Here is a 27,263-nt window from a genome sequence, read left to right as displayed (position 1 = left end):
AGTGTGCTTTAGACTATACGACTAAGGTAAAACTTACGAACCGTAACTTTCTCTCTATCTTCACTAACTCATATCTCCCTATCAACTTCCGTTCGCCTCGCCCGATCACACTTTCCGTAACGCTCTCGTTACGCATTCATCACCTTAATACCCAAGTCAAGCGTGCGCAAAGAAGTTTTACTTCAAAATGTGTTATAAACAAAATTTAGGGAAATTATAATGTAACGGTCGCAGCTGGCATCACCCACGCTAACTTCACTTCAGTTTTACGACAAACGTCATGCGCACGAGTCGCATCCGCGGTTGACAATCACAAAACAACAGAGAAAAAACGTTAAAACTTCGAAAAAACCTTGACATGCAAATGTTTATCTCTAAATCAAAACTATAGTTTAACGGTTTTGTCGTGGAGTGTAAACAACGTGTTATGTTTGTAGTTTAGTCAAGATATGTCATAATTTCAAAATGGAGGACGTCTATACAATTAAAGTGAAAACAAAGCCAGACACGAGGAATCTTTATCCGTCTGAAAGGAGATATTCAGCGTCCACTGTTTCTGGACTAGCCTGGGTGCACATCGCACTGGCATCTACAGCTTTTCTCCTAGCTTGCCTTGCCTTAGTAAACCCGAACGCTGATGTACAAGTAAAAAACGACACAAGGTCGGACAATACAACGGATATATTAGAGGATTCGAGTAGTACTACATATATACTTATTTTAGCGCCTACTTTACTTACCATTTTCGCGTTAGGCGCTGGCATAGCGTCCATTTTAGCCTCTGTGAGATGGTATATAGATAGGAACATAACCTGGCTATTTGTTATGTCAACTTTGTCGACAATTTTCGCGTTTATATCCTTCATTATGATAATTGTGTGGTTGATTACCGGCGAGGACGATGTATCCGATTTTTATAAAGACAAGATACCTTTCAAAGATATTATAATAATTAAACATGCGGATATAATCGACAGGAATGAATCTCATTTCATTATACCGAGGAATTCGACGGAATTTAAATATGAGAATTCGAAACTATTCACTAAACGCGTGCTATCAATAAATATACTGATTGCGGCGTTTCTTGAACTACTCTGGTCGATTTTAAGCGTTAAAATATCTTACAAAGGTATGAGAAATAATTACAAGGAGGATGATGAAAGACGCGGGAATTGCGTCTCTGTTGTGACCAAAATTAAAGGTAATAACACAAACAAGCTACCGCGCAACGGTAAGTTCATTCCGAAACAGGACCTCATCGACAACTACCCGAGTAGGAAGATAAAGAGGATATTTCTAGCTCAGAACGACGGCGGATTTTATTTAAAAAATCAAAATAACAAAATGAAACAAAACACGGAGACAAGTTCAGAATTTTACAAGGAAAGGATGATTAACTTCTTGAATAAATGCGCTGAGGGTGTCAGCAATTCGGACATTAGGACACCTAGCATACAATCCGAAGCTGTTCTGAACCCTATACCAGAAGTATCAAGCACCGACATAAGCGTAGACGCTAAGCAAGAGAAGGAAACCAGTCGAGTAACTCCAGTTAGTTGGGGAGATGCCTCCGATCATACAGTTTACAATCAAAACACGTTAAATTTGGAAAAAATATTCAATTTTAGGAAGAAGGAAAATGCCGATAAAAATGGCGAAATTGAAAATAATGAGATTAATTAATACTATAGATAGATAATTAATAACTAAGACTGAGAACTTACGTTATTTTAGCTATTTCGTCAGTAGTGTCAGCGGATATTGCTAATTTTTTGAGATGTTTATACTTAAGTGATATGTGTGACATATGTGACAGTGAGTGCTAAAATAGAGCTTATACGATATACCACATTTTTGTAATTAAATCAATATGTCTATTATATTTAAAGAATTTTTTTTTGTAATATATTTTCGATGATTTTCGGATTTGTGAGTTGATGATTAATTTTTTTGACCAAGTCCTCTGTTATTCCTCATTTTTCACATCGCTAAGGGAAATTTTATGATGACTTTGCTACAATTTTTTGAAAATTTCTCTCAAAAAATCATAATCGGTATTGGATTTGTCATTTTCTTCTTCTATATATAAAAAAGGAATGTTGCTAAGCGCATAACTCGAGAATGGCTCGACCAATTCGGCTAATTTGTTTTTTGTACGTTCCTTAAGGCCCACGGAAGGTTTTAACCCTAATAATTGTGTTTGCTCGCAAACGAAAAAAAAACCGACTTCAATTACATCGACAAGTAATACAACGTAGATCGACGAAAAATTGTCAAGCAACTACGCGTTATTAAAGATTACTCAAAAAGTTCTTATCAGATCTCGATGATATTTATATGTGACCACATGATAAACATCAGCTTTCGATTAAATTAAAAATTATCAAAATCGGTATACCCAGTAAAAAGTTATTACGGATTTTCGAGAGTTTCCCTCGATTCCTCTGGGATCCCATCATCAGATCCTAGTTTCCTTATCACAGTACTAAACTAGGGATATCCCCTTTCCAACAAAAAAAGAATTATCAAAATCGGTACATCCAGTAGAAAGTTATGCGGTATAATACAACGTAGGTCGACGAAAAAAGCGTCAAGTAAAAACACATTATTAGATATAACTCGAAAAGTAGTTGTTAGATCTCAAATAAATTTAAATGGGACCAATTGGCACACACCACCTTTCGATTAAAACAAAATTTGTCGAAATCGGTCCACACGGGCAAAAGTTCTGATGTAACATACATAAAAAAAAAAAAAAAAAAAAAAAAATACAGTCGAATTGAGAACCTCCTCCTTTTTTGGAAGTCGGTTAAAAAAAATCTATATAAATAAAAATCTATTAACTTTTGACAGAACGAAGTCTGTCCGGACAGCTAGTTTATGAATAAAAGTTTGAAAATAGTTATAATGATCACAGCGTAGATTTGTAATGTATTTTTTGACAGTAGATTAAAATTTTAACGTAATATTACGTGAGGAAACGGAGGTCAGAAATGTTTTAAATTACCGCAACGTATTTTATGAAATCTTACAAAAATATTTTTCAAATAATAATAAATAGTAGTTACTAATAATAATAATTCAAACTATTAAGTGAAATAAAAAAAAAACATGTGTCTATTTATTTTTGTCGACAGTATAAAATTACATAAATAATTTTAAAAAAAAAGGTTACTAGTAATATTTTAGTTTTACAAACTTCATATTATACAGTCGTGTGACTGATATTACGTCACTTCCGTTATATATTTTTCTTACGGTTTTAGTCTCACATTTTTCTCACTTCGGTCGCCCAGCCAAATGTCAAGTCTGCCGTAAGGTACTTCGTTCTAATAATTTAATATCATTACAGCCTATGCAGTCCACTGCTGGACATAGGCCTCCACAAGTTGACGCCAAAAATAACGTGAACTCATGTGTTTTGCCCATAGTCACCACGCTGGGCAGGCGGGTTGAGGACCGCAGTACTGGCTTTGTCGCACCGAAGACGCTGCTGCCCGTCTTCGGCCTGTGTATTTCAAAGCCAGCAGTTGGATGGTTATCCCGCCATCGGTCGGCTTCTTAAGTTCCAAGGTGGTTGTGGAACCTTGTTATCCCTTAGTCGCCTCTTACGATACCCACGGGAAGAGAGGGGGTGGCTAAATTCTTTAGTGCCGTAGCCACACAGCACAATAATATAATAACTACCTACTAATAAAATAATAATAAAGTTACTACTTAGGTTGACAAAGAAATATTTATTTCAAGCTAGCTGACTTGGTTCAAATCGTACCATACGTACTTATATTGTTTTCAATATACTTAAAAAAATAGGATGTTCTCAATCCGACTGTTTTTTTTCTTCTTTTTTAACCGACTTCCAAAAAAGGAGGGGTTCTCAATTCGACTGTTTTTTTTTTTTAATTTAAACTTGATAACAATAAACACAAAGATAATCCAATTAGGTACAGTCGTTCGAAAGTTACACACGTACATACATAATGTTTATTTATTTTTTATGTCGATAAATCAGTAAACTAACATTCACAAAATTTTATAATGACAAGCTTTAAAAAAAGTATTTGAAGTTGAGTGAATGAATTTAAAAAAAATTAAAAATCGAACATTTGAACAAGATATAGGTATATAGCGTTAAAAAATTAAATATTGTCTATTTTCTTATTGTTGTTTCGTTTGTTGAGTGTGTAGTTTTTAATTCATTTGAAAATATAAATTTAGTATTTTTTGAATAGAAATGTGAATAAAAATTATGTTTTATATCGTAAAGTTAACATAAAAGTAAATTAAAATAGCTATATTAGAATTATAATTCAAAATTTTACAACTGTCATCATTATGGCAAGCTGTTTTTGTAACTTAAGAATGTCGTAAACAATTTATTACAACTGTCTGACGAAGTAAATCATATTATTATGATTACTGATATAATTATATCAAATGATTTAATTCGTAATGAATAGTAAATTTAAATCATAGTCAAATATAATTAACCTAATTTTTCATACCCTAAGAACCTTCAGCTAGGATTACATTAGGAGATCATTTAGAAAAAAAAAACAGCAGAATTGGTCTAACCGTTCTCGTTCTCATATCAAGCATTTTATATATATTAAACTGCGATATACTGAAGTTTGGGTGTTTATTTTCATAACTTCGTTCAACGATTATTTCTTAAAGTACTTTGTCTGCGGTTGTATACGCGTAACTTTAAATCTCGCGGACACTGTGATAATTTTGTAACCTGGTTACTAATCCGAATTCCAAGTTATCACAGACATGCAGTCAAAGTTTATTACAGACAGAGTCCAATTATTTTCGCGTGAAATATTAATAAAACTTCCATTTCCTTGATTATTAATACTTGTATCTTTGTAAACTAACGAAAATCAAAATAATCTCTAAATCGATTATTTATTTAAAACAATGATAAATATCAATAATATATGTAAAAAAACTCAAAAATGAATCTTAAAGGTAAACACAAAAGTAACAAATAAGCCTCTCATACAAAACATGCCTGCGGTCACCAACCCGCCTGCCCAGCGTGGTGACTATGGGCAAATCACATGAGTTCACGCCATTTTTGGCTCGAACTTGTGGAGGCCTATGTCCAGTAGTGACCTGCGATAGGCTAATGTGATGTGACACAACATGCCTTCCCAGGGTGACAACAACACAAACACCCAGATCACTAACATTAATATGGTCTAAACGAACATCTAGCAATTGCTGTGACCACTTGATCAAATTATTATTATTAATAGTCATAACAAACCCATATGTACCTACATCGACAACCATGTTCTGTCAAAACTATGCCACATGCTCCATGTAAGCATACGCACTGTCTTCATATGGCATGACATAATTTTACCACACACGACAAGCAAACTAACTGGCTGATGATCTTTTAAAATATTACATAATATTTTATTAATGAATTTTCTTCATCTATCCGACTATATACATGAAACTGAATCACTTAATAATTTGCTAAGTACTGAACTCGAGGACGACGAAACCAATTCGGCTGTATGTTTTGTAAGCTTTCTAATACTTTGTGTTAAAAAAATTGCAAAGTTGTACAGACAATTTCAGAATACCTACATAAACTATTTTAACTATATAAGTGCTTGTCACTTTAACATAAAATACAAAGTCTGTATCGTATATTATAAACTAGCTGTGCCCGCGACTTCGTTCGCGTGGAATTTAACAAAAAAGTTATTTTTCAGTTCGCAGAGTTATAAAATAAATAATTTTGTAAAATAAAAGTAACCTAAGTTACTCATTATTACATCAGCTATCTACCAGTGAAAGTTCCGTCAAAATCGGATCAGCCGTTTTAGAGATTAGCCGGAAAAAACAAAAATTGTAAAAAATGTATTTTGGTATATGTACCTTGTATACATCCATATGTATTTAGTAAAAAGCGGTTATTTTAATGTTACAAACAGACACTCCAATTTTATTTATTTGTATAGATAATGAGTATTAAGCAACTGCAAGCTATAATTTTATAATATTAGCAGGCAATATTTATGTTCGTAAAACACGAATTTCGTAATTAGGCATTATTAGTAAAAGATATCCGCTAGGTAAATATTATTCGATTAAAAAACATTAATTACTGTCTATTGGCGTTAACAAAATAGCGATTTATCACTGTCATTCAGCCACGAACCTTGACCAAATAAATCATAGTAAATTTGAACGCCCGTCTGGAGGGCTTCCTTCAACCAATCAATTTGAACATGGCAATTTTGGCCCAAATTTTGAAATAACCCTTTTATTTAAGTGATATTATAATAATTAAAAAAAAAATGAAGTGGTGACAACAAATCCTACTCGATGACTAACTAAATCAATAAATAAGACATGCTTAAAGAGATTTTCACAATGGTTGACTAGCTCGTCGACCGCGGCTTCGCTCGCTTGAACTTCATGATTATTGTTGACCCATTTTTTTCCATTAAAATATATTCTATGTCACTCAGCATTCTCCAGATGAAAGAATTTTAATCGATGCAATAGTTTTTAATTTTATCGATTACAAACAAACAAAATAAGAAACAAATATTTTCTCATTAAATATTAGCATAGTTAATTACCGCCTTCACGTTTAGTTTTACGGTACATACACGAAATCAAAATAATAATTTTACTAAGCTATAGTTTCGCTATTAACGTTTTAGTTCTGCTATTTATATGAAGTTAATAATACAAATATTAAATTAAAAGCTCAAGGCTAACCGGTTTTGTATTAAAATTTTTACTTTACCAAGCTCGTTTTATTAAAAAGGGCAACTTTGTTGTATAGCCGTTCGGTAAAACAAACCGACTTTGTCATCACCCTATGAACAACAATCTCATAAGCCTGATAAAAATATGGACAAATGCAGACATAATTTATATCTAGATAGATCATATTCTTATGAGTTTTCTGCCATAGGGTGGTGCTGCGCTGCTGATTTTTATTTTAGTGCACTTTTGTTATGCGACGGTGTTATATTCAAATCATTTCATTAATATTTTTATTAAAAAAAATTAAAACAATCTATACTAATATTATATAACCGAAAAGTTTGGTTTGTTTGTTTAAACGCGCTAATCCCAGAAACTACGGGTTCAAATTGAAAAATTCCTTTTGTTGCCCATTAAACGAGAAAGGATATAGGTAACTTTTTCTTTAAATTAACTCTCTTAAAAATATTTAAGGCAATAAAACATCACACCGTGACTCATATAATCAAATATTAGTGTCAAAAATTTAAGTTTTAATCAGATGAATCTGGATCTTGGGTAATCCTAGACAAACACAAAGAAACAAACATACATACACTATTATTACATATCTATAAATTATTAAATAATTGTGTTTGCTCGCAAACGAAAAAAAAACCGACTTCAATTACATCGACGAGTAATACAACGTAGATCGACGAAAAAATACTCAAGTAACTGCGCGTTATCAATGATTACTCAAAAAGTAGTTATCAGATCTCAATAAAATTTATATGTGACCACGCGACAAACATCAGCTTTCGATTAAATTAAAAATTATTAAAATCGGTACACCCAGTAAAAAGTTATTGCGGATTTTCAAGAAGTTCCCTCGATTTCTCTGGGATCCTATCATCAGATCCTGGTTTCCTTATCATGGTACTAAACTAAGGATATCTTCTTTCCAACAAAAAAAGAATTATCAAAATCGGTACACCCAGTAAAAAGTTATTGCGAATTTTTAAGAATTTCCATCTATTTCTCTGGGATCCCATCATCAGATCCTGGTTTCCTTATCATGATATTACACTTGGGATATCTCCTTTCCAACAAAAAAAAGAATTGGCAAAATCGGTACATCCAGTAGAAAGTAATGGGGTATAATACAACGTAGGTCGACGAAAAAAGCGTCAAGTAAAAACGCATTATTAGATATAACTCGAAAAGTAGTTGTTAGATCTCAAATAAATTTAAATGGGACCAATTGGCACACACCACCTTTCGATTAAAAGAAAATTTGTCGAAATCGCTCCACCCAGTCAAAAGTTCTGATGTAACATACATAAAAAATAAAAATAAAAATACAGTCGAATTGAGAACCTCCTCCTTTTTTGGAAGTCGGTTAAATAGCCAACAGACATACAATAAACAATCCACGCCATTTTAATAATCAATTGCATAATTGCACGCTAAGATGGCCGCCGTGTTCACGTAGCTTCCCGAATGAACATTATTATGTTTTACATATTTATTATTTATACTGATATAGTATAATTGTGTTTGCTCGCAAACGAAAAAAAAAACCGACTTCAATTACATCGACGAGTAATACAACGTAGATCGACGAAAAAATAGTCAAGTAACAACACATTATCAAAGATTACTCAAAAAGTAGTTATCAGATCTCGATGAAATTTAAATATGACCACATGATAAACTTCGGCTTTCGATAAAATTAAAAATCATTAAAATTGGTAAACCTAATAAAAAGTTATTGCGGATTTTCAAGAAGTTCCCTCGATTTCTCTGGGATCCCATTATCAGATCCTGGTTTCCCTATCATGGTACTAAACTAGAGATATCTTCTTTTCAACAAAAAAAGAATTATCAAAATCGGTACACCTAGTAAAAAGTTATTGCGGATTTTCAAGAGTTTCCCTCGATTTCTCTAGGATCCCATCATCAGATCCTAGTTTCCTTATCATGGAACTTGGGATATCTCCTTTCCAACAAAAAAAAGAATTATCAAAATCCGTACATCCAGTAGAAAGTTATGCGGTATAATACAACGTAGGTCGACGAAAAAAGCGTCAAGTAAAAACGCATTATTAGATATAGCTCGAAAAGTAGTTGTTAGATCGCAAATAAATTTAAATGGGACCAATTGGCACACACCACCTTTCGATTGAAAGAAAATTTGTCGAAATCGCTCCACCGAGTCAAAAGTTCTGGTGTAACATACATTAAAAAAAAAATACAGTCGAATTGAGAACTTCCTCCTTTTTTGGAAGTCGGTTAAAAACAAAGTAGTTTTTTCAGTTGATCGACCTTGAAATTATCGCCTTTAGAATTGTGTTTCTTTTCAAACATAATTGTGTTTGCTCGCAAACGAAAAAAAAACCGACTTCAATTACATCGACGAGTAATACAACGTAGATCGACGAAAAAATAGTCAAGTAACAACGCATTATCAAAGATTACTCAAAAAGTAGTTATCAGATCTCGATGAAATTTTTTTATGTATGTTTCCTCAGAACTTTTGACTGGGTGGACCGATTTCGACAATTTTTTTTTAATCGAAAGGTGGTGTGTATCAATTGGTCCCATTTAAATTTATTTGAGATCTAACAACTACTTTTCGAGTTATATCTAATAATGCGTTTTTACTTGACGCTTTTTTCGTCGACCTACGTTGTATTATACCCCATAACTTTATACTGGATGTACCCATTTTGACAATTTTTTTTTTGTTGGAAAGGAGATATCCTTAGTTTGGTACCATGATAAGGAAACCAGGATCTGATGATGGGATCTTAGAGAAATCGAGGGAAACTCTCGAAAATCCGCAATAACTTTTTACTGGGTGTACCGATTTTGACTATTTTTTCGTCTATCTACGTTGTATTACTCGTCGATGAAATTGAAGTCGGTTTTTTTTCGTTTGTGAGCAAACACAATTATCGAGTAATCTTTGATAATGCGTATTTACTTGACTATTTTTTCGTCTACCTACGTTGTATTACTTGTCGATGTAATTGAAGTCGGTTGTTTTTCGTTTGCGAACAAACACAATTGTCATGTGGTACCGTTTAAATTTGACCATGTCTGACGAGAAGGTTTTTAGTTACCTATACTAATATTATAAAGCTGGAGAGTTTGTTTGTTTGTTCGTTTGAACACGCTAATCTCAGGGACTACTGGTCTGATTTGAAAAATTATTTCAGTGTTAGATAGCCCATTTATCGGGGAAGGCTATAGGCTATATATCATCACGCTAAGAAGAATGTTTCGAAATCGGGGTTTCATTTTCCTTTTGAGAGCTTCCGTTGCGTGCGTTGCAGTTTCGCAAAAATCATGTATGACAGAATTGTTCCTATCTCACGCGGACAAAGTCGCGGGCAGAAGCTAGTCACTAATAAAGCTTGTTTATTAGACTTCGACTATATATATGATATTCTCATTCTATAACTTGTCGATATACATTTGGTTGCTTTTTTGGTTTAGTTTGAGGACAATCACAATTATTAGGCTGTAATTTTTAAACTATTGACTTTTAAAAATACATAAGTCGGTAATAATATATGTATTATGTAGATAAAAGATTTTTTGTACTTCAGTTTGCTACTAAGATATCATTAAGATCTGCTTGAATAAAATAGTATTTAGCGAATGGAGCTATTAACGTGTGATGTAATAATAAAATATTCGATATCTCCGCCGACTTTTTATTAAAGAAAAATAATAATATAAAACAACGTTCACGTAGCAAAATAAAAATTAGAATTAATACAATGTGAATTATAAACTACTAGCTGTTCCCAGCGCGCGTTGCTACTCTTCTTATTATTATTTTTTTTCGTACCAACTCAGAAACCTTTGTGGGCTCATGCACAACACTTTGCTGAAGATCATGACATGATCAAATGCTTAGCTTACGATTCTATAAAGGACATACAGACAAACGTTCATTTTTATATAAACAGATAAAGAATAATTCAAAATATAAACTATTGACACCTATCAGAAAATATTTTTATCACATATATAAAAACATGAATTGAGGTTTCATTATTATTTATAGGTATATAAAAAAGTTGGATATATATGTGGATACGCCACAGATACGATATAATTTAAAAAAAATCGTGTTTTTTCTATATTATGACATAAAACACATTTGAATTGAGAACCTCTTCCTTTTTTGAAGTTTGTGTCTGATAAATTTAGCCACTTTTTGATAATATTTTAAATCGTATTAATATACGTGGGTGTACGTATGACCGATGAAATTGGGTCTATGTCAAACTGTATTTCCTATCTACTATCTTAACTCATTTAACACGTCTAAAGATACCTAACATGAATTAAAATAAAAAACATTTAAGTTTTTTGTTATTAATCTTACCTGTTAATTAACGAAGTTAATGTTATATGTATATAATTATAAAATATATGAAACGCTAATTATGTAAACATACTAATAGATAAATTAATTGATATTTGTAAATATAATTACAGTTTATTGTATAAAAATGTATGAGTGTTGCATTTACGTATTTTGTATTTTTGTATTAAATGATATTTCCTAATTAATTTTGTTTTATTTTTATAATTTTTATCTTAATTTATGGTTTGTTATGATCATATTTACGCCTTCTTTATAAAGTTGAAAATTTAATTAAAATTTTTTACGATTTTTAGTAAGTTTGGGTATATACAGCAGAAAATTTCCTGCTCAAAATATGGAGCAACCCGACTGAAATAATACCTCAACCTTACAGAAGATCACAGCAAAATAATACTGCTTTCAAGCAGTTCTGTGTTATTGGAATAAGTAAAGTGACCAGAGCTGTTGGGGGATTGGGGATGGGGTCGGCAACGCGCTAGCAATGCTTGTAGTGTTGCAGGCGTCTATAAAGGCGTATAAGCTATGGTTATCGCTTACCATCAGGTGAGCCGTTTGTATGCCGAACTAGTTGTATAAAAAAGCACCCTTGACGCAAGAACATCTTTGGTACTTTTAAATCTCATAACACACAAGTCTTAAAAAGTAAAACATTAAATAAAAATTAAATAAATAAATATTTATAACATACACACGGTCGTCTGTTCCTAAAGTAACAACTTAATACTTATGTTATTGGTAACAGCCGAGTGATATAGTTAGGTACATATTTTTCCCGATAAACATATGAAAAAATAATACACATATAAATAAAAATAATATATATTCCACTCAGACTCGACACGGGAATCGAACCCACAACCCCCGAAGCAGAAAGCAAACACTACAAACATGTTTAGAAATCTTAAAATGCCAAATAGTTTAGGTTTTTAGTAATTAGTGTACGAAGATTAAATGGTATTAATTTAATTCTATAATGTTGTCCATTAGTAAGTTGTACAATGACTAATAAGATAGAAATCTTTGAGATAAAGTTACTTCCTCAATAAAACTATAGTTGTACGTATAGTTGTTGTTGTATACCTACGTAATAGTTGCATCATTAAACGATATGTCGTCTTGAAGGAATTTTTAGTGACATCGTGTGATATCATTAAAAAAAAATTGGTTGTCTGTGAAGTTAACGTCATAAGAAAACATCTCCTCGGACGCATAGGCCAATCGAGTGGAAGAGAGATAGTTGCGGCGCAAGCGTACAATGAGCGTAAAGCTACAATGCGTCATCCTTTTTCGTGCATGCGGCCGGCGTTCATCGATTTATTACACGTTGTCACGTCAAAAAAAATGTTCGTATTCAAGTTGGTTTTATTTTTAACCGACTTCAAAAAAAGGAGGAGGTTACTCAATTCGACCGTGTATATTTTGTTTTTCTTTATGTATGTTCGGGGATAACTCCGTCGTTTATGAACCGATTTTGATAATTCTTGTTTCGTTAGAAAGAAAATATCCCTAGTTTGGTACTATGATAAGGAAACCAGGATCTGATGATGGGATTCTAGAGAAAGCGAGGGAAACTCTCGAAAAGCCGCATAACTTTTTACTGGGTGTACCGATTTTGATGATTTTTAATTTAATCGAAAGCCGATGTTTCTCATATGGTCACATTTAAATTTCATCGAGATCTGATTAAAATTTTTGCAGTAATCTTTGATAATGCGTATTTACTCGACAATTTTTTCGTCTACCTACGTTGTATTACTTGTCGATATAATTGAAGGCAGTTTTTCTTCTTTACGATTATATAAGTTTATTGTTATGTATTTGGAAAATGTTGAGATATCGATAGCAGCAGACTCAACAACGATATGTCAACAAAATCCAGAAAGATGGATATACATATTTAAATTCCTGCTCCAACGGAAATTTAACTGAAGACCGTCGGCTTTAAAAGAACTTATTGATTCATACAAACTTTAAAATCTCACAGCAGGGAATAGGGCTTACAACCGCTCTGTTGTACTAACTTATGAGTGTGCCTTGTCGACACCGGCGGTTTGCGGGTTCGATTCCCGCTTGGGATGGATTTGTATTTACAAATATTTCTTTCCAGTTTCACGTCTATCATGTGGGTCTCTTCACCGTGCCTCGGAGAGTACGTTAAGTAGTCGATCCCAGTTTTCACATCATGATATCAACCTGATAGCGATCCTTACTCATAGTAGGGAATATATTCGCCAACCCGTAGAATGAGACCATGGAGAAAGAGGCTTATGCCCAGAATTTTATGTGATAAGCTGAATCGATAGGACTCTTTCACCTCTTAAAGGAACTTAACAGTGTAAACTTGACATCACAAAATAACTTCCATGTTACAGAAAAATATATATTTTGGTAGAAAACTGAACTTAAGATTAGATCTAACATTTAAACGGATACAGATTTACACACTATGACATTAAGGACGCAGATAATTTGCCATTTTTGCAACCTACCGTCATTACAGTTGCGGTTTTGTAGCAGCCATTGTTGCGACTGATTCAGATATAATGAGGAAACAAAACTTTGTATATAAACCACTATAAAAACTTAGGTATATAAAAATAAAATTTGTGGTTACTATAGTTCGAAATAATGACCACAATTTCACAAAGCCACTTTGCCAAATTCCATTTAATTTGACTAGCCCGTTTATGCAGTTTGTTGTGGCCCTCCTTTCTGCTCCGCGGGTTGCGGGTTCAATTCCCGCCAGAGTCTGGGTATAATATTTGTATTTATATTTATATATGTATTAATTCTATGTATATTTATCAAAAAAAAAGTTATAGCAGTCGGCTGTTACCAGTAACACAAGCATTAAGTTGCAGTGCCGTAGGAACAGACGACCGTGTGTGTATGTTATAATAAGATATATAAAGGTAAAAATGAGTACATTTTTAAAGAACTGTGTTTAATCAAACAAAAGCAATATCTATACTAATATTAAAACGAAGTAAAGTTTCTAACTGTGTATGTATGTAGGGAGTAATCTTCGCAAATACTGATCCGATCACGAAAATTCTTTCACTAACAGAAAGCTACACTATTCAGCAGTGCTATAGGCTATATATTAATGTTATTGAAAAAAAAATCAGTGAAAAATAATAGTATATGTAAATGAAGTCGGAGAAATGCGACCGAGATTAAAACTTTAACCATATATTATATTATACCATACCATATATTAGCATCACTAAAATAATTAACGCCCAACGAAGTGGGCACGGGTCGGCTAGTCTATGATAAATTTTATTCAAAAAAGCTTCATACTTCGCAATTACCTAATCTTTAAAAAACTGTATCTATACAAATAAATAAAATTGGAGTGTCTGTTTGTAACATTAAAATAACCGCTTTTTACTAAATACATATTGATGTATACACGGTAGATATACCAAAAGAATAAATTTTAATTTTTTTTTGTGTCTGTCTGTCTGTTTGTTCCGGCTAATCTCTGAAACGGCTGGACCGATTTTGACGGGACTTTCACTGGCAGATATCCGATGTAATAAGGAATAACTGAAGACTACTTTTTAACCGACTTCAAAAAAAGAAGGAGGTTACTCAACCGTATACCGCATTTTTATGTATGTTTTGTTTGAAAGGAGATATCCCTAGTTTGGTACCATGTTAAGGAAACCAGGATCTGGTGATAGGATCTCAGAGAAATCGAGGGAAACTCTAGAAAATCTGGATAACTTTTTACTCGGTGTACCAATTTTAATGATTTTTAATTTAATCGAAAGCCGATGTTTATCATGTGGTCACATTTCACACAATTTCATCGAGATCTGATTACAACTTTTGGAGTAATCTTTGATAATGCGTATTTACTCGACTATTTTTTCGTCTACCTACGTTGTATTACTTGTCGATATAATTGAAGTCGGTTCTTCGATTGCCTGCAAACACAATTATATTTTAGAAACGTATATATTTTATAACTTTGCGAACTGAACAATAACTGTTTTGTGAAATTCCACGCGGATGAAGTCGCGGGCACGGCTATTTTGTAATAAAACGTCACGTCCTTGTACACGTCTATTTAAAAATTAATTGCCTCATTGTTACTCGTAATTCGTTATTAAAAAGTCGTAACGCTACAACGATCAGTCTCAAGTTTCCCATTTGATAATTAATCTATCTTAATTCACGTTTGAATGAAACCCCCACAACACCGTATCTTTATACATAAATAAAAACAAAAAGAATATCTTTGTATTTAGGTAATTGGTAAAAATGTTTTTATTTTCTGATAAAAGAATTATAGCTACTGTCTAAAAACATTCATCTCACTCACAACTCTGATGCGATCTTTCTTTAGAAATGCGGAATTTATACAACCTTTATACTATTTTTAAATTGTTTTAAATTTTAAAACTTGGACTTTACCGCGGTTGTTACTTATCACGGATGACCCCGTGAGCATGGCGTCTGAAACATCGCCGAAATATTGTGATTTTTAAAGTTTTGAATTTCGATCGTCGACCGGCAAAAGGTTGCAACTTCCCAACCTTCCCTGATGAACAGCTTTAGTACCCTAACGTGGCATCTTACCAAAATTTAAATTACTTTATACATGTAGGCTTCAAACGGGTTTTAAACCGCCATTTTACAAATTAACCGGTAAAACAGACCGTAAAAGCCATTAAAGAAATTATTGAATGAGTGATGTGAGTGTGGTATAATTGTGTTTTAAGACATTATGTAGACCGTAGGTCGCTAAAACAACACTTAACGCTGTACTTTGTATCATACACTGAATAACAGATCGATTGAATAGAGGCAATTGTTTAGACGTATTTGCAAACAATGATAGTTTACAAACGATAGTCTAGAACAGTTGTTCCCAAACTTTTATCGTCCCCATACCCCATAATAAATCTTTCAATTTATACCCCTAATAATATGACCCACTTTTCTCACAGCACCGTAGTAAACAATACTCAATGAACAGAAAAAATCACAAACAATAAAAAATGTAACTATTTTTCCCACCATTTGCAACAAAGTTAAAACGTAGTTATCTTTTCCTTACTACAACACTACTACGTCTTACCGCCTTTTTTTACTCACATTCAGTTCGCCGTTTCTATTGCCAAATTAGTTTCAATTTTTGTGTCCACCTTAAAAACACTATTACAGTCCGAATATCTTTCATAAACTCTTACCACGTTAAACGCCGGCTTATTTTATTAGTTTTTCTGTTTGGGCTATGGGGGATACCATGTAGTCGACAATTTTTTCATTGGTGCCTTGTGGGACACCAAATGAACGCGAGCCAGAATAACTTAAAAAATATGATTTAGAAAAATATGTCATATACGCTTCACGCTTTAGCCTGTAATATCCCACCACTGGACCGACGGCTTAACGTGCTCTCTGAGGCACGGTGGGGAGACCCACAAGGACTGCACAAACACTCAGAGCACGTCAAACACCTATATGGCCAATACAAATGTTTGTCATATGCGGGGATCGAACCCGCAACCGCCAGCGCAACAGATACAATCCATGGCTGTAACCGTTGCGCCAACGCGGCGTATGTCATATAGTGTAAGCAAAAATAAGTAAGATCTTTAAGAATGGGTATTGTAAATAATAAAAACTTATCATGAAATTTTTGTAAATAAGGACTTTAAACTGGCCCAATGGACTGAATAAGTGAGGCCCGACTGGTGTCCCCTATGGCGTTCAACGTGTTAAGCGTAGTGATCTCTAAATACTGACGCCATGGCGATTTTATTTACTGCCAGATTAGTAACATGTTCTGCCAAATTTTAGAATTTTTCATAGTAAAAATTTAATTTTTGTATGACTAAATATAAACGAAACTATAAAAATATACGTAAATCAAAATTTCTTCCTGTTAATTTGTAATTAAACCTTTTAAAAGGTTGTCTAATAGAGATTGGTTTTTAACAATAAGATCGCCTGGTTGTGCAATTCGTGACTACAATATTGCTTGTAATGTAAATTTTGTTGTTTGTTTTAATGTGCAATAAAGTATATTATAATTATTACAGATAATCCAAGATTTTTTTTAATTATTTTATCTTTATCTGCCGTCAAATTTGTAGGCACAATCGTTATAAATATCGTGACCAAAGGTTGAGAATCACTGCAATACGACCTCGGTCAAATACTATAAAATATCAAATCTGTACAAACAGACAATTTCTTCTCATATAATATAGATAAGAGACACAATAAAAACAACCAAACGATTTTATAAAAGATTTTAATAAAATAAACAAAAAATTGGAAAATATATAATTATTCTTCATTTACAAATTTTCGTCACTCAAAGTTCGATTTGCACTCTGTAGCTTCTCTTGAATATTTCCTGAAATAAAAATATCATATTAAATTCTAGATTTTCATTGAAGCACAGCAGGAAATTGACTGCTCAAAATCTGGAGCAGCCCGAGTGGTTAAGTATCTCGACCTTACAGAAGATCACAGCTAAATAATACTCCTATCAAGCAGTTTTGTGTTCCTGTGTAAGATAGGTTTCCAATTATATAAAAAGCGACGCCGTGTAACGTAGTGTTCGACAAAGCACTTTCCATCAACGACACTGTCGAACACAGATATACACTGTTCGACACTCGAAAAAGTCGAGTTTGACAGGTTTTACCCGATGCTTAAAAATTTCAATCATCATCATCATTTCAGCCTAATACAGTCCACTGCTGGACATAGCCTCCACAAGTTCGCGCCAAAAATGGCGTGAATTTGCCCATAGTCACCACTGCAGGCGGGTTGGAGACCGCAGGCTGGCTTTGTCACACCGAAGACGCTGCTGCCCGTCTTCGGTCTGTGTATTTAAAAGCCAGCAGTTGGATGGTTATCACGCCATCTGTCGGTTTTTTAAGTTCCAAGGTGGTAGTAGAAATGTGCTATCCCTTAGTCGCCTCTTACGACACCCACGGGAAGAGAGGGGGTGGCTATATTTTTAATGCCGTAACCACACAGCAGGGAATATATATATAGGATTATATAAATCCAGGATTGACACATAGACTAGATAATATGTATAATAAATGTCTATTTATAATTTTTTAACTTACTCAAGTCGTCAGCTATGGGGCAATTCTTGAGATGCTGTGTGATGATCAGCTGGAGAACCGCTTTCTCGGCGTTTAACTTGTCGTTGATCTCCCGCAACTGCTTATTTTCTTCGCTCTGTTGTAACATCGTGATTTTTAATCTTTCCCTGTGAAATTATAGCGTTATTTTGAGTTCAATGGGGTCAAACTGTTTTTGAAGTAAAAATTCTCTATAGACGCTTGCTTGGGGAGCAAGCTGGCGTGTGGTAATTAATGGATAAAAAAAAAACTTTCGTTAGACACTACGCAGGCGTATATCAGGGTTATCCAATGGATGGTTATCGAATGATTTTGACAAATTTCTTCTCAATTATGTCTTAACAAAATTGCGCGATAGTGCTGCCATCCCTCGGAAGCCGCGACAAAATACCTTTTTACTGAAGTATAACTTCTTTATGCATGCTTGACTTGGAGAGTTAGCTGGTGAATGTGTGATGAGAGCGGTATGAAAACTCGGCTGATAAGGCGATGTGAACGGAGCAAGAGTGGTGCGAGCATACGTTTTCTTTCTCTTTCTTTCAGAGCCAGTTACGTTTCGTATATCTAAGACACAGTGCAGTCCTGTTCTACAGAAGTTTTACTTCAGTCGTGTGGTCTAAGGCACACTTGTTTTTTTATGGATGCCTTATTATGCCTTAGGAAACATTTTACTTAGTTTATCGATTTTAATGATTTTTTTATAATCGAAAGCTAGTACTTGTGAAGACCTATTTTAATTTGAACGAGATCTGATAAGTTCTTTTCTAGTTACCCCTAATAATATATATTGTAGGATATTTGTCAATTTAAATTGAAGGTGGTATTTCTTCCAGAACAAACACAACTATTTTTCATGTTTAAAGTATGCAATAAACTCACTTCACTTCAGCCTAATATAGTCCACTGTCGGACCTAGGCCTCCACAAGTTCGCACCAAAAATGGCGTGAACTCAAGTGTTCCCCGTAGTCACCACGCTGCGCAGGCGGGTTGGTGACCGCAGGGCTGGCTTTGTCGCACCGAAGACGAAAGAATAAACTATGGAATAAATTTCGTCACTCACCGATATCGTCTAGAGGCTGCAGAACGACTATTTAAATGTTGTGTAGAATTCCTTTCTGAACTCCAATCTTTGGATTCATCACAAATTTTGTTACTATCTGTACTTTTTCTCTTCACCGATTTGAAGTTTGTCCTAACAGTAGACGGTAGGGGTGCTATTGGAATTTTCTGCACTGGATTTGTAACCACTGGCAGTTGGGAATTTATTACTGTTACCGGTATTAAAGTACCAGCGGTTATCGGTGCAATATTCTGTACGAGTGCTATTGGTACCGCTTGAGGTGTATTTTTAACGCTTTTATTTTTGATAACTTTCTTTAATTTCTCCTTTGTGTTAGTCTGTACTGTTTTATCTTCATCGACAGCTCTCATCTTAACGTGTTTACCGCTTGGAAGTTTGATTATAACTTCGCAGTCATCAAGTATTTGCGTTTCGTCAGGTTTCGCGTCACGTTTTTGCTTCGTCACATCATTGTTGTAACCGTCTGACGGTAGACTGTCTATGACGAAGTCAAGAGACTTCTGGCTCATGATCGGTGGCAATTTATCTTTTAAACTAACGTCTTTTAGGCAATTTGTGTCTTTTATTGAATCAGTTGGTAGTTTTTGCTCCGTGTTGACTAAATCTTTTCTTATTTCTACGTTGCTGTGTATTATCACATTATTTGTGTATGATACTGATCTTTCATTGGCTCCGCTGTTTCTTGCAAGCTCTTCATGTTTTAAGATAGAGACGTCATCGTGTGCTACAACTCTGTCTGCCTCTTTACCAACTACTCTACTTATTCTTGTCACTTCATTTGTCAATTTAGATATTGTTGTCGTTTCATATTCTTTAACGGCGCCTGATTCGTCGCTTGATGATCTGAAATTCAGATAATATAATTAGTTAATAATATTTATTTGACGTGAGTTTGTGAGAAAAATAGATTATATTTAACGTAGTACAAATACTAGCAATTTTTTTTTCTTTTATATCTTTTTCTCTCAGCAGATCCAGTAATATGAAATCATGCACAAAATCCAGAAGCACAAAGCAAGCGCCCTGACCTAAAAACAATCTTTACAACCAATACAAGCATTTTTCACTTTGAGTCAACCCTGTGTCTTTTCAACTAACCGCAGCTTAAGCGGCTTATCCCACTATTGTACTGTCAAAAACGGACCATCTCCAGACTTATACACTTTCAACACTTGTCATTGGCAAAATCATTGGCGAAAAGCTGATGGAGCCATAGTCTTTAAAGAAGAACCCTGTGTCCTTTATTTAAAACTTCTATGAATCGCAAATAGTTAACATTATTAAACAGTTACTATAACCACCTGCTGATTGTGATGTTACGTTGGTTATTAGCTGTGTATGAAGCGGAGTCGCCCGGCTCAAGAGGAAACATTAGATGAGGTGTGTGGAGGGCGTCTTCTGTTGACGATACCGTCTCCAGAGATAAGCTGCCATGTCTGTAACACAAAATTGGATCCATTTTAATTTTTTTTTTTTTGTCAAAGTTTTTACTAACCACCAGTGAGGTAGGACACAGCAAGAAATACCTTGATCAAAATTTTACACATAATATTTTTTTATTGTTATTTAAAAAAACTTGGAGTAACTCAAAATCTGGAGCAGCCCGACTGGTGAAGTACCTCTAGCTTACAGAAGTTCACAGCTAAATTATACTGCTCTTAAGAAGTGTTGTGTTCCTGTGGTGATTAAGGTTGCCAGAACTCCTGGGGGCGGTCGGTTGTAGGGTCATAAGTCCTGGTGTTGCAGGCGAATATAGGTAATGGTATATGCGCACCATATAGTGGACTTATTTGACCTCTGTACTATAAAAAAAAGGTAGAAAAAGAAGTTGCCAGCATTTGTGATGTTAAATAATTTTTAAAATTTTGTATATACTAACTTGGTTTCCATCGCTCTCTTGAAGCCCTCATCGAAGGGATTAACATTCTGGAGATCTTGAAAGAGTCCAACCTCCTCACAATTCCTAATGAACCGAGTCGGTGTTGGAGTTTGATCGGCTGAAGACAGAATACATAGATTTGTTATATTACTTATAATATACTAACTGAGGCTTGGGTTTTGGCCTGTGTTGTAACTCTGAGTCTCCAGTGTGTACGTAATAGCTTTCATGACCTTCAGTCTAATAGTTTTTACGTAAAAGACTAATAAATAACGATCCATCTATCACAATTTGCATTTTTAATACCAATAGACTGTAATGATAATTTAAGATTATTGTTTGTTGCAGTGATTCTCAACTATGATGCTGATGCATTTTTATGGGTCTCCATATTTTACAAATTTCAATGGCTTACTGCTATTTTTTTTTAAAAAGTCGCAATAATCTATATCATTTTCTATATTTCATTTAAGTAGAAGTAAATTATATTACCAGAGCTTGTTATAAAAAAAAAAAAAATGAGAGGGGCAAGGAGCGCATCATACCGCGGGCGCTACTCACAAAGAGTCCGCAAAACAAAAAAATGCGTGCATACAAAGTACACATGTCAGAAGTAAAACGTCTTTGGCAAACTAATTTTTAAGTCTCATTTATATTTATACAAATCTAAAGCTTTAGATTAACATTCCAGCGCCATCGACAAATACGTTGCCGTTTCATCCGTAAAAAAATTACCCTCAAGAAGATTCACTTCAAAAATAAAATTCATGTATTAGTATATATAATTATTTTGTATTAATTGTTAATTTTCAAATCGCGAGAATAATAAAGCCTTATATTTATTTATTACTAGCTGCCCAGACAGACTTCGTCTGTCAAAAGTTGATAGTAAATTTTTTTTTTAATTTCTCTTTAGTATTAATACCTCCTCCTTAAGGAACATACAAAAGAATAAATTAGCTGAATTGGTCGAGCCATTCTCGAGTTATACGCTTAGCAACATTCATTTTTATTTATATAGATATAGCAGCATTGTGTTCAACCTAATTAATATTATACCATAAGAACCACAGGTTCTAATATGTTTTAAATTTCCATACAACCACTCTGGTACACATTGCACCAGGCAGTTGGCGGTTCGATTACCGCTTGGGATGGATATTGTATTTGTACAAACATTTGTTTGTTAGTCATGAGCATATTAAGCTATCTGTCTCAATTGTTCTCAGACACCTGATAGCGGTTGTTAGTTGTTGGGAATATATCCACAGTGAGCAGCGTGGTAGATTAAGCTCTGATCTTTCTTCTATATGGAGAAAGAGGCCTATATCCAGCAGTAGGATGTTACAGGCAATCAATAAATGGAAAAAAAATCCACAAATGCTAATTGTTATTAGCCATATTGGTAATTATGTACAATCGAGGAGTGTATAAGAAAGTTATATACCTACGAAAGCCCCTTTCTGCTCCATGCCCAGCTGAAGAACCATGTCGTGTTTCTTGGTGTGAACGTGCAGGTGATCCTCATTGGTGAACGTCATCCCGCAGTCGGGTAATGAACATGCAAATGGCTTTTCTGGCTCCATTTCTCAATTTACTTTTTGGAATTTGTCAATTTTTTTTTTTATAATTTGTTCATGCCCCTTTGAATAATTTATATTTTCTTTGGTAAATAAAATTTATTTTAAACACTTAATTTTTTATTTTCGGTAATTATAAACCAATTTCTTTTGGGTATTTAATTCGTAGTAACGAAGTTCACTGTAAGTTTATGTACTAACATGTATTTCTGAACTGCATTTATAATACTGTTAACCACAGAGCATAGTAATACTTACAGCAACTGCTAACTTTTTCTCAAACCTAACATGACTATTTTCCTTATCACAATAAAATTGAAAACAAATTACAATTATCGAAAATCAGTACATATCTTTATGTCGTTAACTTTTTTATGTCCGCGTACCACAGACACTATACAATAAATATCTATTTTCATGACTTTAAATTCATCGAAATTCACATTTTTAATTTGTTTCATTTACAACTGGTGATATAAAACCTAGCCTCAAGCCTTCAATATCTGAAGCTCAGATTTACAATTTTACAGTACTGTCAAATTCGATACTGTAGATGCCTATGTCAAATCTAGACATTTAATATTTATTATTACAAATGCGTTCAATATAAATTATTATCGTAAATGCATAGTTATGTAACTATTTTACTACTGTAGAATTTTTTATACATTGAAAACACTTTGAAAATATCTTTCAGAAAATAGTATATAATCACTACTAAAGCTGAAACTGTATGTTTTACGTCTAACTCTATACAAGCTAGAATACTCGATGTTTTTTACTTAAAAATTCAAGCCTTTGAAAATTCTGGATAAAGTTTCGGGAACAAGTTGTTAGTAAAAAAAATATTTATTTAAACAATTTTAATTTATAAAAAATAAAAATAACTTTCTTTAATTATTTTATAAATAAAAATAACATTATCGATGACTATTCTGTATACATTTAAATTAAACATAGTTATTAAATCATTCAAGACTTTACAAAAACAACACATAAATACAAAATTGCGTTAATATTACATTTATTGTGAATAAATAATTAATTATTACTATCAGCAATTACATTAACTAAATTAAGACAAATTAATATGTAATTTAGAGCTTAAAATACTTTTTGCATTGTTAGGAAAGTATGAAGTATATCTTTCGGGGGAAAATCCATTAATTTTAACGTCATGCGATTGGTATGATTGTTGTTCATTGACATTTCCTCTGCTAAATAAAGGGTATATTGTTGATCTCTTCTTCCTTGGCGACTCTTGTATCTGGGCGTTCGGGTACGGGTCGACGTATCTGCGTCCGCTAATATCGCTGCCATCCGCTGTCGGGAATATCGTTGGCTAGATTAATGAAACATATTATTAGGTGCTTATTAAATGCAGCTCATTTTTTGAGAATTTTCATTTATCGTGTTGTATTATTTGACAGTAAAATCAAATGATTGGAATAAAATTTTAAGTTATGTCTTCTTTGTCACTTCATTTAATTCAGTTTTAAAGTAAACTACATTATTGACGCTAGTTTTCAAATATTATTATTATTATTTTTTTTTTTTTTATGTCACTAGGTCGGCAAACAAGCGTACGGCTCACCTGATGGTAAGCGATTACCGTAGCTTATAGACACCTGCAACACCAGAAGCATCGCAAGCGCGTTGCCGACCCAATCCCCAATCCCCCCAGGAGCTCTGGTCACCTTACTCACCAACAGGAACACAATACTGCTTGAAAACAGTATTATTTTGCTGTGATCTTCTGTAAGGTCGAGGTACTACCCCAGTCGGGCTGCTCCATATTTTGAGCAGGAAATTCCTGCTGTGCCCTACCTCAGTTCCTCAGTACCTTATACATGAAGAACATGTAAAACATATTGATAATTTATTTAGTTTTAATCAATAAATTTAAGTCGTAACGCAAAGTAGTTTTAATATATATATATATATATAATCATTATACATTGAAAGTTAATATGTCTTACTTTGCTTTCCTGATCCTCCTCTATTGAAAATGCCAGGGGCTGACTGTGGCTGAGGTTCTCCACTCACTGTATTTTGCTGTATGTTAGGCATACCGACTACAGCAGGATTAGGTTCGTTTTGTTGTCCTTTCCAAGGTCTGTTAAATCAGACAGTAAAATTTGTTCTTTAGAGATCATCCATAAGATTTAGTGACGTAACTAAGACGATGCACAAATAATTGATTATAATATTAGATTGATTCGTTTGGCAACTATATTTTCTTTATCTTTTATACTTGAATAAATCAAAAAACTAACAATAATAAATCTTACTTTATAGAATATACTTACTTATCAGGAAATAGTTCGCCGGGCTGTCCCCTAGTCTGAACGATTCGTTCGCCGTTCACTTCCACAACACATCTTAATCGAGCGCAACATGTTGGGAATTCTACAATAGAGCAATATTTCTTTCTAAATATAAATAGCTCTACCCAACATTGCATTTTGTCGAGATATAATTTTAATAATTAACGTATGAGCACAGTGAAAAACACATATACTTTGTTGGCCATATCTCTGTTAAAAAGAACCAATTTACTAATACGTACCAACGTTTTCATCTTCAATATATTCATGACACTCTAGGGCATTTTCTGGTATTTTAGGTTTACGACAGCTGAAATATACGATATTACGTAAATAAATAGGAAAATATAATTTTAAATGGTAATATTATTGAGGATTTACCCGACAGCAGCTATGAAGTATTTTCCATCGCGTATTTCGCATCTATACCGATGACAAGTGTAGTGATCTGACCATTCTTGCCACGGCTGGTAGCCTTTTCTTGAGTATTTGTCGACACACGCTTGATCTGTTCGAAACAACAAGGAAATACGGAGTTTAGATGGGACCGCAGAAAATAATTGTATTTGTTATTAAACAAAACCTCGACTTCGATTTACATCAGAAACCGTCAACGCAGCCGAATTAAGATGAATACGCATTACTATATTACGCTTATTAATATTATTAAAACAAAAACTACACTCACAGCTAACATCCTCAGCGAAAGTCAACGGCAGAGCAATGTATAACGAAAGTAATACAAAGCGTTGCATTTTTTTTCTGAAATTTAGAATAAACGTTAAGTCTGTATAACAAACGTTTAAGCACTGAATAGCAGCAACAATTTTCGATCATGAAATATACTTACCGAAGTTTGTTATTTTGAAAACATGAAAGTGTACGGCTTGTTGGGAAAGAAAATATTTTGCGTGTTTTACGGATTTTCCTATATCATGTTTTAGAAACATACGTGCCGACTTTAAAAATAAACTTTATTGTATTTTAGTTGAAATGAGCAATAATTGTAAACTTGATATACTTACACAGACATATTTAAAAATATGTAAATAGAGTATTGTAGATTAGAGCAGTATTGGAAACAGGTGAAAATTATTGTTCGTATAAACAAACTTATATTAACAAAAATGATTATTATAATATAATTGAAATTGTTCGTACTTACCTTATTATAAATTTACGCCTTACGCGATTGCTAAATTGAAAATCATTCCGATAAGTGGATGCATTCGTTTTCAATTCTTATTAGTTTTTCAATAAAAGAAATTTCTTAGAATTATACCATTGTCCGCGTTGCTTATTATATACAATCGTTTTGCTTTCAACTTGAATTACACTAGTATATGAGATATATAATTGTCTTAAAAATAGAATAAAACCAATCATGTTTTCTAATGGGTTATTTTTAATTTTTTCAAATATATTGTCAATCAATTAATCAACATACTTAAGATGAAGCCATCGCCAAATATAGCTTCAGCTAGGAAAACAAAAAAAAATTAGGTAAGTAAAACGACATAATATAAGATATAATACACGATAATAGTAAAATAGCTTAGGATTTTTATCTTTAAAAAAAAGTATATAATTGGTAACAAATAAAGATACAATTCCTAATTTTGATTTAAAGGTGGTATAAAGAAATGTATTTACAATTAAAGTGCACCTGTTATTTGAACTAGTTAGATAACTGTATCTCAGAATAACAAGAAAATATAAATTGTATATACCTACAATGATCTAAAAAAAGTTTAAAAAGATGACGTTGCAATTAATTTATATAATTATGTGATTTATTAAACAAAAATATATATATTTATTAACCCACATACATACATCACTTAAGGCTATCGCAGTCCACTGCTGGACATAGGCCTCCACAAGTTCAAGAGAGGGGATGGTTATATTCTTTACTGCCGTAGCTTACATACACACAGCTTACATACATACATACATTCTTCAATAAAACACTGAATTTATATACCTTGTAAAAGATACCACATATAAGTTCACATGGGAACCCTAATTTATTATTTACATGTAATTTGAACGCGACAAAAGCAATCGGCGAAATATCAAACTTGAAAAATGATTTCATTTTCATCCGTCAGATTACTTTTTTATATTCTTTGCGTCA

At 33.3% G+C, this 27,263-nt stretch overlaps 3 protein-coding genes across 4 annotated transcripts; 1 reads left to right on the top strand and 2 right to left on the bottom strand.

Moving 5' to 3' along the window:
• The first annotated feature begins 349 nt into the window (after positions 1 to 349).
• Positions 350 to 2,060, top strand: LOC123667868. Its single transcript, XM_045601702.1, has one exon. The coding sequence runs from the start codon at positions 466 to 468 to the stop codon at positions 1,684 to 1,686; it is 1,221 nt and encodes a 406-aa protein (XP_045457658.1). The 5' UTR covers positions 350 to 465; the 3' UTR covers positions 1,687 to 2,060.
• A 15,331-nt stretch (positions 2,061 to 17,391) lies between these two features.
• On the bottom strand, positions 17,392 to 23,354 carry LOC123667850. The gene is made up of 7 exons (XM_045601687.1): positions 23,058 to 23,354; positions 22,667 to 22,980; positions 21,220 to 21,337; positions 20,642 to 20,776; positions 19,320 to 20,183; positions 18,241 to 18,386; positions 17,392 to 17,513 (listed from the first exon to the last, which is right to left on the bottom strand). Exons 2-7 carry the CDS (start codon positions 22,803 to 22,805, stop codon positions 17,455 to 17,457), a joined length of 1,461 nt encoding a protein of 486 aa, XP_045457643.1. The 5' UTR covers positions 22,806 to 22,980; positions 23,058 to 23,354; the 3' UTR covers positions 17,392 to 17,454.
• Positions 23,355 to 23,712: 358 nt separating this feature from the next.
• Positions 23,713 to 25,881, bottom strand: LOC123667812. 2 transcript variants are annotated; one of them, XM_045601650.1, is made up of 6 exons: positions 25,815 to 25,881; positions 25,508 to 25,634; positions 25,369 to 25,436; positions 25,109 to 25,208; positions 24,779 to 24,915; positions 23,713 to 24,122 (listed from the first exon to the last, which is right to left on the bottom strand). In XM_045601650.1, exons 1-6 carry the CDS (start codon positions 25,879 to 25,881, stop codon positions 23,875 to 23,877), a joined length of 747 nt encoding a protein of 248 aa, XP_045457606.1. In that variant the 3' UTR covers positions 23,713 to 23,874. The 2 variants fall into 2 exon arrangements, 1 of the variants encoding a protein (XP_045457606.1); XR_006745476.1 differs by lacking the exons at positions 25,109 to 25,208; positions 25,369 to 25,436; positions 25,508 to 25,634; positions 25,815 to 25,881 and having other exon boundaries at positions 24,070 to 24,141; positions 24,779 to 24,806.
• Positions 25,882 to 27,263: the final 1,382 nt, after the last annotated feature.

This window comes from Melitaea cinxia, chromosome 29 (genome assembly GCF_905220565.1).
Source record: "Melitaea cinxia chromosome 29, ilMelCinx1.1, whole genome shotgun sequence".
Lineage (NCBI taxonomy): Eukaryota > Metazoa > Arthropoda > Insecta > Lepidoptera > Nymphalidae > Melitaea > Melitaea cinxia.
The sequence above is the reverse complement of the archived record's forward strand: the minus strand, read 5'-3'. Positions and strand labels throughout refer to the sequence as shown.